General features: G+C 50.8%; 1 protein-coding gene across 2 annotated transcripts in view; it reads right to left on the bottom strand.

The window, feature by feature from the left end:
* The window catches only part of NSMCE1 (NSE1 component of SMC5/6 complex), a 42,193-nt gene that overhangs the window by 14,104 nt on the left and 15,061 nt on the right, over positions 1 to 13,028 (bottom strand). For both annotated transcript variants that reach the window (XM_075318100.1, XM_075318099.1), the window contains exons 2-4: positions 11,668 to 11,785; positions 11,057 to 11,178; positions 8,742 to 8,819 (exon numbers count right to left, since the gene is read on the bottom strand). In XM_075318100.1, the coding sequence (XP_075174215.1) occupies positions 8,742 to 8,819; positions 11,057 to 11,178; positions 11,668 to 11,779 (312 nt within the window). In that variant the 5' untranslated portion in view covers positions 11,780 to 11,785. The remainder of the gene's footprint in view (positions 1 to 8,741; positions 8,820 to 11,056; positions 11,179 to 11,667; positions 11,786 to 13,028) is intronic.

The following is a 13,028-nucleotide window of genomic DNA, read 5'->3' as shown; positions in this document are numbered from 1 at the left end:
AGCGTAGGTATGCACTTGATAGTGTTTGGTAAACGTGTGCAGACTCGACCAGGTAGCCGCTTGGCACACTTGCTGAGCCGTAGCCTGATGCCGCAATGCCCAGGACGCACCCACGGCTCTGGTAGAATGGGCCTTCAGTCCAGATGGAATCGGAAGCCCAGCAGAACGGTATGTGTGAAGAATTGGTTCCTTGATCCACCGCGCCAGGGTGGATTTGGAAGCTTGCGATCCCTTATGCTGACCAGCGACTAGGACAAAGAGCGCATCAGAACGGCGTAGAGCCGCCGTGCGAGAAATGTAAATCCTGAGTGCTCTCACCAGGTCCAACAGATGTAAACCCTTTTCAAATTGGTGAACTGGATGCGGACACAAAGATGGTAAAGTGATATCCTGATTGAGATGAAAGGAAGAAACCACCTTGGGAGAAAACTCTGGAATTGGACGCAGTACTACCTTGTCTTGGTGAAACACCAGGAAGGGAGATTTGCAAGATAACGCCGCTAGCTCGGACACTCTTCGAAGAGACGTGACCGCCACAAGAAAAACTACCTTTTGTGAAAGCCGAGAAAGGGGAACCTCTTTCAAAGGCTCGAAAGGCGGCTTCTGGAGAGCAATGAGAACCTTGTTCAGATCCCAGGGTTCCAATGGCCGTCTGTAAGGAGGAACGATATGACAAACTCCTTGGAGAAACGTGCGTACTTTAGAAAGCCGTGCCAAGCGCTTCTGAAAGAATACGGATAGCGCGGAGACTTGACCCTTAAGAGAGCTAAGCGACAAACCTTTTTCCAACCCAGACTGCAGGAAGGAAAGAAAAATTGGCAATGCAAATGGCCAGGGAGAAAACCCTTGAGCCAAGCACCACGCTAAGAATATCTTCCACGTTCTGTGATAGATCTTAGCTGAGGATGGTTTTCTAGCCTGTCTCATTGTGGCAACAACTTCATGAGATAAACCTGAGGCCGCTAGGATCCAGGACTCAATGGCCACACAGTCAGGTTCAGGGCCGCAGAATTCAGATGGAAAAACGGCCCTTGAGACAGCAAATCTGGACGGTCTGGTAGTGTCCACGGTTGGCCTACCGTGAGATGCCACAGATCCGGGTACCACGACCTTCTTGGCCAATCTGGAGCGACGAGTATGGCTCGATGGCAGTCGGACCTGATTTTCCGGAGAACTCTGGGTAACAATGCTAGAGGTGGGAACACATAGGGGAGTCGGAATTGCGACCAATCCTGAACCAAGGCGTCTGCCGACAGTGCTCGGTGATCGTGAGACCGTGCCATGAAAACTGGGACCTTGTTGTTGTGCCGTGACGCCATCAGATCGACGTCCGGCGTCCCCCAGCGGCAACAGATCTGCTGAAACACGTCCGGGTGAAGGGACCATTCTCCTGCGTCCATGCCCTGGCGACTGAGAAAGTCTGCTTCCCAGTTTTCCACGCCTGGGATGTGAACTGCGGATATGGTGGACGCTCTGCTTTCCACCCACGTCAAAATCCGTTGGACTTCTTGAAAAGCTTGGCGACTGCGTGTTCCCCCTTGGTGGTTGATGTACGCCACCGCCGTGGAATTGTCCGACTGAATCCGAATCTGCTTGCCTTCCAGCCATTGTTGGAAGGCTCGCAGGGCAAGATAGATTGCTCTGATTTCCAGAACATTGATCTGCAGGGTGGACTCTTCCAGAGTCCACATCCCCTGAGCCCTGTGGTGGAGATACACCGCTCCCCACCCTGATAGGCTCGCATCCGTCGTGACCACTGCCCAGGACGGGGGAAGGAACGACTTTCCCTGTGACAATGAGGTGGGGAGAAGCCACCAACGCAGAGAGTCCTTGGCAGTCTGAGAGAGGGAGACAGTCCTGTCGAGGGACGTCGATTTCCCGTCCCATTGGCGTAGAATGTCCCATTGTAGAGGGCGCAGATGAAACTGCGCGAACGGGACTGCCTCCATTGCTGCTACCATCTTTCCTAGGAAATGCATGAGGCGCCTCAGTGAGTGCGACTGGCTCTGAAGGAGAGATTGCACTCCAGTCCGTAGCGAGCACTGCTTGTCCAGTGGAAGCTTCACTATCGCTGAGAGAGTATGAAACTCCATGCCAAGATAAGTCAGAGATTGGGTCGGGGTTAGATGAGACTTTGGAAAGTTGATAATCCACCCGAAACTCTGGAGAGTGTCTAGTGCCACCTTCAGACTGTGTTGGCATGCCTCTTGAGAGGGTGCCTTTATAAGCAGGTCGTCTAGATACGGGATGACCGAGTGACCCTGCGAGTGCAGAACAGCTACTACTGCTGCCATGACTTTGGTGAAGACCCGGGGGGCTGTTGCCAGACCGAAAGGTAACGCTACGAACTGCAGGTGTTCGTCGTGTATGACGAAGCGTAGGAAACGCTGATGCTCTGGTGCGATCGGCACGTGGAGATACGCATCTTTGATATCTATTGATGCTAGAAAATCTCCTTGAGACATTGAGGCTATGACGGAGCGTAGGGATTCCATCCGGAACCTCCTGACTTTTACGTGTCTGTTGAGCAACTTTAGATCCAGGACGGGCCGATACGATCCGTCCTTTTTTGGGACCACAAACAGATTGGAGTAAAAACCGTGACCTTGTTCCTGAAGAGGGACGGAGGTCACCACTCCTTCCGCCTTTAGAGCGGCCACCGCCTGCAACAGAGCATCGGCTCGGTCTGGTGGTGGAGAAGTTCTGAAGAAACGAGTTGGCGGACGAGAACTGAACTCTATCCTGTACCCGTGAGACAGAATATCCCTCACCCAACGGTCTTTGACGTGTGACAGCCAGATGTCGCCAAAGTGGGAAAGCCTCCCACCGACCGCGGGTGTGGGAATCGGAGACCGCAAGTCAGGAGGACGCCGTCTTGGCAACGGTTCCTCCGGCTGTCCTTTTTGGGCGTGACTGAGACCTCCAAGAATCTGAGCGTCTCTGGTCTTTTTGAGTCTTTTTTGACGAGGCGAATTGGGACCTGCCCGGTCCTCGAAAGGACCGATAACCAGACTGACCCTTCCTCTGTTGGGGTCTGTTTTGTCTGTGTTGCGGTAAGGATGAGTCCTTACCCTTGGAGTGTTTGATGATTTCATCCAAACGCTCTCCAAACAATCGGTCACGAGAAAAAGGCAAATTGGTTAAGCACTTCTTGGAATGAGAATCTGCTTTCCAATGTCTCAACCACAGGGCCCTACGCAAAACAACGGAGTTGGCTGACGCCACTGCCGTGCGGCTTGTAGCGTCAAGAACAGCATTAATCGCGTACGACGCGAATGCCGCCATTTGCGAGGTCAATGGTGCTACCTGCGGGGCAAATGCACGTGTGACGGAGTCAACTCGCGCAAGCCCGGCTGAGATAGCTTGGAGTGCCCATACGGCTGCAAAAGAAGGCGCTAATGACGCTCCAATCGCTTCATAGATGGATTTCAGCCAGAGCTCCATCTGCCTGTCAGTGGCATCTTTAAGTGCCGCTCCATCTTCAACTGCAACCAAGGATCTAGCTGCAAGCCTGGAAATTGGAGGATCCACTTTTGGACACTGGGTCCAACCCTTGACCACCTCAGGGGGAAAAGGATAGCGTGTATCTTTAAGCCGTTTAGGAAAACGCCTTTCAGGATAAGCGTGGGGTTTCTGGATTGCGTCTCTAAAGTCAGCGTGGTCCAGAAAAGTGCTTAAAGTACGCTTAGGGTATCTGAAATGGATTCCCTCGTGCTGCGAAGCTGACTCCTCCACAAGAGGAGCTGGTGGGGAAATATTTAACATCTTATTGATGTTAAATATAAGATCATTAACTATGGCGTCACCATCTGGTGTATCTAGATTGAGAGCGGTCCCAGGATCAGAATCCTGATCAGTTACGTCCGCCTCATCACCCATAGATTCATCTCGCTGGGATCCTGACCATTGAGATGAATGTGAAGGCCCGTCATAGCGAGCCCGCTTAGGCTGCCCGGGGCCATCGTCCGAGTCAGAGTCTTCACCCTGAGGTGTATATGCCCGTCCCGGAGCTTGGAGCTGAGGGGGACCAGGGGGCAATGATTGCACAGTGTCCGTGGCCTGAAGTACAGGCCTAGCTCGCAATGTGTCAAGAATTTGTGACATAGTGAGAGACATTCTGTCAGCAAAAGCTGCAAACTCAGTTCCTGTCACCTGGACAGCATTCACAGGTGGTACACCCTGGGTCACGTCCAGCAGAGGTCCCGACTGTGCAAGCGCCGCAGGGGCCGAGCACTGCACACAATGGGGGTCCGTGGAGCCTGCCGGTAGAAAAGTCCCACATGCGGTGCAGGAAGCATATAATGTCTGTGCCTTGGCACCCTTGCGTTTTACGGACGACATGCTGCTGGCTCTCTGCAATGTGAGAGAGTCTATAGCCAAAGGGCGACCAGCGCTATGCAATACAAAGTATTTGTAGAAACAAAATACTAAGAATACTACTGGCACAAGAGGGGGTGAGCCCTGAGGGCTGCTTACCGCCCCGCTGAATAGCGGGTAAGAGGCTGCAGAATTCCTTGTCTGGGTCTCCCCGGCTCCCCTCTGCAGCTCAGCGTAGTCAGCAGGAATGGCTGCCGGCGTCTGTGGAGAGGGGCGGTCCGTGGGAGTTCCCAAACAAAAGTGCGGGAAACAGTGTCCCCTCTGTGCCGATTGTGAGGGCTGGAGTATGTAAAAACGACTCCAGCCCTCGGCGCTGATGCACTGGCCAGCGTCCCGCCCCTCTCCTGACTGGCAGGTCTGGGGGGCGGGAACGAACGGAAGCAGGCCGCAAAAGCCGGGGACTCGAGTTATCAGCGCGGCCGCCGTAAAAGCGCGGGCCGCGCTGAAGTCCCCGGCGCACCACAAGTGCCAGCCGCGCCGCAGTCCCAGCGGCCGGCGTGACCGATTCCTAGACGTGGGCCAGCGTCCCGCCCCTCTCCTGACTGGCAGGTCCGGGGGCGGGGAACGAACGGAAGCAGGCCGCAAAAGCCGGGGACTCGAGTTATCAGCGCGGGCCGCCGTAAAAGCGCGGGCCGCGCTGAAGTCCCCGGCGCACCACAAGTGCCAGCCGCGCCGCAGTCCCAGCGGCCGGCCGCGACCGATTCCTAGAAGTGTGCCTGCTTCAGCGAAGCTGAATGAGGCCATGGCACAAGCGCCGTAGCGCTGATGTCCCCCGGCGCACTACAACACCCAGCATGCTGCGGTGTGAGCGCCAAATGCACGGGGACACAGAGTACCTTGAGGAAGCAGGGCCATGTCCCTGATGTACTCCGCTCCATCCAGCATCTTCTCCAGGGGCTGTAGATGGAGCACGGTCTCAGTGCCTGGAGACCAGTAAATCCCACTTCACCCAGAGCCCTGTAAAAAGGGATGGGGAAGGAATCAGCATGTGGGCTCCTGCCGCCGTACCCGCAATGGGTACCTCAACCTTACAAACACCTCCGACATACAGTGGGGTGAGAAGGGAGCATGCTGGGAGCCCTGTATGGGCCCTCTTTTCTTCCATCCGACATAGTCAGCAGCTGCTGCTGACTAAAAACAATGGAGCTATGCGTGCGTGTCTGACCTCCTTGCGCACAAAGCTAAAACTGAGGAATCTGTACTCCTACGGGAGGGTGTATAGCCAGAAGGGGAGGGGCCTTACACTTTTAAGTGTAGTTCTTTGTGCGGCCTCCAGAGGCAGTAGCTATACACCCACTGTCTGGGTCTCCCAATTAGGAGCGAAAAAGAAAAAACAAACAAATAAATTGCTACATGCTGCGATTGGCAACTAACCATATTTTTCGGATTATAAGACGCACTTTTACTTCCAAAAATTTGGTAGGAAAATGAAGGGTGCGTCTTATAATCCGAATGTAGCTTACCGGGGGAGGTGGAGAGGGATCACAGGAGGCAGGGGAGATGCTGCTGGCAGTGCGATGTGCTGTGGGCCGCCATTCTGAAAATGTTGGCGGTGTAGGCTGCAAAATAATGGCGCTTGGAGTCGGCGCGTGCGCAGATGGAGCTCTCGGCTCAAGATGTCATCTGTGCACACGCCATCTCCAGCCCATTGATCTCCCTGCAGCGGATGTAAGCAAAATGGCGCCTGGAGGTGGTGTGTGTGCAGATGAGATCTCAGCTTGTCATTGAGCCAATAGCTCAATAAGCGCACACCCTGACTATGGGCGCCATATGTTTGAAGCCCACACTGCCGACAGTTTCTGGATGTTCCTCCTGCCTCAGCGAGCATCTGACACCCAATGCACCACCCTACTCCTGCTCCACCCCTGCCTTTTGTGACCCTGCTCCACCACTGCTGCCGCCCCCCTCTGGTAAGACACCATTGGATTATAAGACGGACCCCATTTTTTTTTTCTTTAAATATGGTACATAGGATGGCGCACACCCATTCAAGTCTATGGGTGCGGGTGAAACATTGGACTGCACTCGGATGACATCTGAGTGGAGTGCAGTACGATATACGCAAACAATAGAAAAATTAATATTTCCATCTTCTCCGCACCTGAGATCTGATTCTCATATATGAGAGAATCGAATCCCAGTAAAAGAACACGACTCAAATTTGGAGAAGAACTTGAGCCGAGTGTTATCTACATATGGCCTCCGATTGTCTCCCATGAGAGATTAATCAGATACTCTACGCCTGTGTGAACGAACCCTTAAAGCAATCCTGTACACTCGCACTGAAAAGTGACAACACAGTTCTCATATGGTTACCCTCTATTTCTTTCTGCTTGGAAGATGGCCCCTGCTGTGGCAAGAATAAGGCACGCCGTCACTTCTACACAGCAAAGCTTAGGGTTATTTTTAATGGTTTTGTGTGCCCGTCCCATTAAACTCAGTGCAGATTTATATTCTCATCCATCTCTGTGCTTCAAAATGTTACTATTTAAAGGCCACTTTACACGCAACGACATCGCTAACGAGATGTCGTTGGGGTTACAGAATTCATGACGCACATCCGGCCTCGTTAGCGACGTCGTTGCGTGGGAAACTTACGAACGACCGCTAACGATCAAAAATACTCACCTAAATCGTTAATTTTTGACACGTCGTTCTAATCTCAAATATCGTTGCTGCTGCAGGTATGATGTCTGTCATTCCTGCGGCAGCACACATCGCTATGTGTGACACCGCAGGAACGAGGAACATCATCATACCTGCATCCACCAGCAATGCGGAAGGAAGGAGGTGGGTGGGGTATTCCGGCCGCTCATCTCCGCCCCTCCGCTTCTATTGGGCGGCCGCTTAGTGACGCCGCACGAACCTCCCCCTTAGAAAGCAGGCTGTTCGCCGGCCACAGGGACGTTGCTAGGCAGGTAAGTATGTGTGACGGGTGTAAGCGATGTTGGGCAGCGATTTGCCCGTGACGCACAACCGACGGGGACGGGTGCTTTCACCAGCGACATAGATAGCGATGTCGCTGTGTGTAAAGTGGCCTTAAGCATTTTGCTCTTTTTGTTAATTCTAGGGAGCAATATTTTTTTTATTTCTTTAGGGACATATTATATAAAGAATATAAGACCTTGCAATTTTATCCGTCCTGACTACTTTTTTGCTGTAACTGGGGCATCCATAGGAGCGGCAGCTCAGCCTGGAAGGCACCCAGCGTTGTCGGTGCTCACTGAGCGTCATGTAGACATCTTAAGAGGAATCGCAAGTATCTTATCAGCCGGGTTCAGAAGACGCCGACAGCCGGAGATCCAAACTGACATTACGGCAGCAGCACCAAAAGACGATGCCACTGGACCTGCGCTGTCAGCCATATAAACACAGTATGCGCTCCTACAGATTTGATCAAAAGGATCATCCTACACATCCAAAAAAAGCTTACAAAAATGCTAATCTAATATATAAAGCTGAATGTATGCATGTATGTATGTATGTATGTATGTATGTGTCCGGGATTGGCATCTGCACCGTCACAGCTACACAATTTTGCACACTCACACTTCTGGACCCCGAGAGCGTCATAGGCTATGTTTTGAGGGGAAATCTTAACCCCGCGCTTTACAGTTAATTACCAAAAAACCTGCCTCCATTAAAGCGAATGGAGCTGGGAGCCACAGTGCAGCCAGAACTTCAGAAGAATGCGCAGCCACGCCCTTATATGGAATGTTGGCGTGTCACAATGCAGCCAGGGAAAGAGACAGACACAGACAGGGTAAGAAACAGACACAAAGAGACAGACACAGACAAAGAGACAGACTGACAGGGAAAGAGACAGAGACAGACACAGACAAAGAGACAGACAGAGACAGGGTAAGAAACAGACACAAAGAGACAGACAGAGACAGACTGACAGGGAAAGAGACAGAGACAGACACAGACAAAGAGACAGACAGAGACAGGGTAAGAAACAGACACAAAGAGACAGACAGAGACAGACTGACAGGGAAAGAGACAGAGACAGACACAGACAAAGAGACAGACACAGGGAAACAAACAGACAGGGAAAGAGAGAGAAAGAGACAGACAGGGTAAGAGATAGACAAAGACAGGTAAAGAGACAGACAGAGACAGCCACAGGGAAAGAGACAGAGAGAAAGAGGGAAAGAGACAGACAGCGAAAGAGATATATACAGAGGGGGAGACAGACAGAGAATGGGAGAGAAACAGAGAGACAGGTACTATCCCGGGCGTTAATACATTCTATTTATACATTCTATCCCGGGAATGTTAATACATTCTATTTTGTTAACAACAGTTATTAACCCGGGCGAAGCCAGGTAGTACAGCTAGTTAGCAATAAAAACAGATCTTACCGCCTTTCTAAATAATTCCAGCTCGTTCTCTGCATAGTCCATGGCCATCTTAGTAGCTTCATTTTCTGCAACATTAACCTTTAAAAAGAAGACAAAAAACTTTCTTGAGATCAATATACTTCAATGCCAGGACTGTAGCTATATAAAAAAGCAATGTATAAATATTCATCTATACCGATCCATCTGCAGACACCTATTAGCTAAAATAACACTGAATGGTCCATTGTCGGAGCCTCCTCCAGCCCCGGCCGGTGACTGACGGGCAGCTGTGTACATGTAAGGCCACTTTCACCCATCAGTTTTTTGCCATCAGTCACAATCCATTGGCTCGACAGATCCGTCGCAGATTGTGGAAAAACTGAAGCAAATGATCTGTTTTTTGACAGATCCGACTGTCTGGCTAATTTTGATACTAAATAATTCTTGGAGCATGCTCCGTTTAAAAAAAAAAAAACGGAATCCATCGCCAGAATTCCTTCATTTGACGGATAACGATGGATCCTGCACCCATAGGCTTCCTTTCTACCAAACAACGGACGGCGACGGATCCGATGCTGTCCGTTTTTTCGACGTAGACAAAAAAAACGTTACTTTGTCCATTGTCTCCGTCCGAAGAACAAACAATTTCCCACAGATCCATTGAATGACGGATGAAATGTGAGGCCATCTGTCGCTAATACAAGTCGATGAGAAAAAAAAAAAAGATCCAACAGCATCAGTCGCCGGATATGTTTTTTTTCCAAAATTCGACGGATTGTGACTGACAACAAAAAACTGATGTGTCAAAGGGGCCTAACACTGACATTTAGTTACCACTATTAGGCTGTGTTCACACATTGCATTTTTTGCAGCCAAAACCTGCTCTCTTTGCAGTAAAAAAGCTGCTTCCAAAAAGTATGGTTTGCAGCATTTTTGTTGCATTTTTTGGTGTCGTTTGTCTATAGTACCTGTTTAATAAAAATTAGTTTCATTCACAACAAACACTGCATTTTGCATTTTCTCATTGCTGTCAATGGTGGGGAAAAAAAAAAAAAAAAAAAAAAAAAAAACACTGAAAGAATTAACACGGTTTTTAAAAACAGCTGCGGCCACCACCACTGGGCTCTTATATACAGTATTCTAACATGCTATATATAAGAGCCCAGGCCGCTGTGAGAACATAAAAAACACTTTATAATACTCACCTAAGGGGCAGTGCGGTGCAGACTGGTCGGATGGGTGTCTCCGTTCTCCGGGTGTGGCGCCCCCTCTTTCCGCCATCTTTGTCCTCCTTCTTCTGAAGCCTGGGTATATGATGCGTCCTACGTCATCCACACAGGCCGGCATTGAGGTCCTGCACAGGCACACTACAATACTTTGATTTGCCCTGCTCAGAGAAGATCAAAGTGCGCCTGCGCAGGGCCTCAATGCCGGCCTGTGTGGATGACGTAGGACGCGTCATACATCTAGGCTTCAGCAGAAGGAGGACAAAGATGGCCGAAAGAGGAGGCGCCGGACCCAGAGAACAGAGACACCCATCCGACCAGTCTGCACCGCACCGCCCTTTAGGTAACCATTATAAAGTGATTATTACGTTCTACACAGCGGCCTGGGTTCTTGTATACAGTATGTTAGAATGCTGTATATGAGAGCGCACTGGTGGTGGCTGCAGCTTAGGCTGGGGCCACCCGGGTCACTAGTGTGATGCTCGCATGACACTCGAATCGCGCTGGCAGCATAGCAGGAGCCGAGTGTCATGCTAGTATCCCTGTGTCTGCGGTCCGACTGTGCGAGCGGACCTCAACTGCAGGGGGAGGGCCGGCGCTGAGGATGGGCGGGCAGGTGCTGCGGAGGGGAGGGAGGGATTTCTCTCCCTCTCTCCTCCGTAGCCGGCTATTGCGATTCTCGCTCTGCACGCGCGGTACACCGGTGTAACGCGAGTGCAGTGCGATTTTTCTCTCGCCCCATTCACTTGAATGGGTGCGAGGGAAAGAGTCTCGCATTGCACCCGCAGCATGCTGCGATTGTTTTCTCGGTCCGATTAGGGCTGAGAAAATAATCGCTCGTGTGCTCACACACAGGCTAGAATTGGTGCGAGTGGAATGCGATGTTTTATCACACTGCACTCGAACCGATTTTCTCGCCGTGTGGCTTAGGCCTTATAGTCACCAAATCTGGTGACAGGTTCCCTTTAAGGGGTCTGTCCTGATAACAGACCTATGTGAGGCCGGTCTGCAGCGCACGGCTCAGCACAGAAGTACGAGGGATCACTAGATCTACCAATTAGCAGAAATGGGTGTCTGAGGGGCACAGTGAAGAACATAAACGCTCCGTACCAGAGAATAGTATCTTTTCCCGTCGTTTTCATCCGTCCCCTTCCTAATCTGCATGAACAGGGGCTGCAGGTGCTTGTTGATAACAGCCACAAAGTCATCCAGCTTGTCATGCATGTAGTGAACTGGGGAAAAAAAAAAAAAAAAACGTGGATTTAAGGGGACAAAAAAAAAAAAAAAAGTTTTCTTCAATATTTACAATCTGCGCAATAAAGAATTTAAATATATAAAATCTAATAATACTTTTCTTGATAGAGATCCAGTGTGCCAGTCATGGGAAATTTAATGTACAAGTCATATGAAAATCAGGCTGCAAGTGCACAGGGGAAGGGGTCTATGCTCAGTACAGACACGCCCAGGTGCACTTGCAGCCTGATTTGCATATAGTTTCTACACTCTATTTCTTATGACTGGCATATTGGATCGTACAAAACAAGGCCGATACGACCACACTACTGCTTCTGGGTGTAAAAATGGAGATAACAGGTTCTCTTTAACCTGACAAGCCCCTTGTCATTGGAGTCCGCCATAGATAAACGGAAATAAAAACCACAGGTGTGAACAGAGCCATAAACAGAATTATCGCAATAAAAAAAATAGAAGAGTAGGCGTACCTTTGTGGACTTCGCAGCAGTGTCTATGTAGGGTCCTCACCGCAGACGCTTCCATTATACCGTGAGACATAAGGACCTGGAGAAATCGCTGGTGGCTTTCACTCATGGCCATTCTTCACTGTCACATAAAGAGTAAAATACAATGCAGAGGTGTAATAGTGATAATAATAAGAATAAGGCCGGAACATCTAGGTACGGGCCGCAACGTCCCGACCAACAGTAGTGGGTCTCCTGAATAGGTCAGGCTGCAACGTCCCGACCAACAGCGAGTCTCCTGAACAGGTCAGGCTGCAACGTCCCGACCGACAGTAATGGGTCTTCTGAACAGGTAAGGCTGTAACTTCCCGACCGACAGCAGGTCTCCTGAACAGATCTGGCTGCAACGTCCCGACCGACAGCGGGTCTCCTGAACAGATCTGGCTGCAACGTCCCGACCGACAGCGAGTCTCCTGAACAGATCAGGCTTCAACGTCCCGACCGACAGCGGGTCTCCTGAACAGATAAGGCTGCAATGTCCCGACCAACAGCGGGTCTCCTGAACAGATCTGGCTGCAACGACCTGACCGACAGCGGGTCTCCTCAACAGATCAGGCTTCAACGACGTCCCGACCAACAGCGGGTCTCCTAAACAGATCTGGCTGCAACGACTTGACCGACAGCGGGTCTCCTCAACAGATCAGGCTTCAACGACGTCCCGACTGATAGCGGGTCTCCTGAACAGATCTGGCTGACATGTCCTGACCGACAGTAGTGTGTCTCCTGAACAGGTCAGGCCGTCACGGTCCGGACAGTGTGGTCCATGCTCAGACCAGGAATACTGTAAGGCCTTAAGATTTCCCAAAACAAAAAAGTGAATGATACTGTCCTCCATACAACTGACTCCTTCCCCAAAATCATTTCTGATCAGTCTTCTGCGAGCCATAAACTTTTTATTTCTCCATTGACATATCGGTATGAGGGCTGTTGTTGCATGATCACTGATGCGTTAGAACAGGCCGGTCTCTTGTTGCAGGTGACTGCACGGAAGAGACAGATGAGCAGTGGCATAATGTTCACAGTTGCGATCGGGCCTGGGGGTGCAGGGGGCCTGCCGACCCCAAAACCAACTTGTACACACATCCAGCCGAGATCCATCACAATACTCTGGTCCCCCTGCACTGCCATACAAGCTGCCGACCAAACAGAGGCAGCAGCCGACGTCAGCGTACCAGTAACTAGAGGCACATGACAGTGATGTCATATGTGTCAGACGCTGATGTCAGCTACCGGTCACTGTGCGTCCGTCACAGGGGATGCCGCCGTGCGACTTGGGAGCTAGGAAAGCAGAGTAGGATGTTTTGGGGGTTTTTTTTGGGGGGGTG

The sequence above is a fragment of the Anomaloglossus baeobatrachus genome, chromosome 7, assembly GCF_048569485.1.
Source record: "Anomaloglossus baeobatrachus isolate aAnoBae1 chromosome 7, aAnoBae1.hap1, whole genome shotgun sequence".
Taxonomy (NCBI): Eukaryota; Metazoa; Chordata; class Amphibia; order Anura; family Aromobatidae; genus Anomaloglossus; species Anomaloglossus baeobatrachus.
This window is presented reverse-complemented; position numbering and strand designations above follow the sequence as displayed.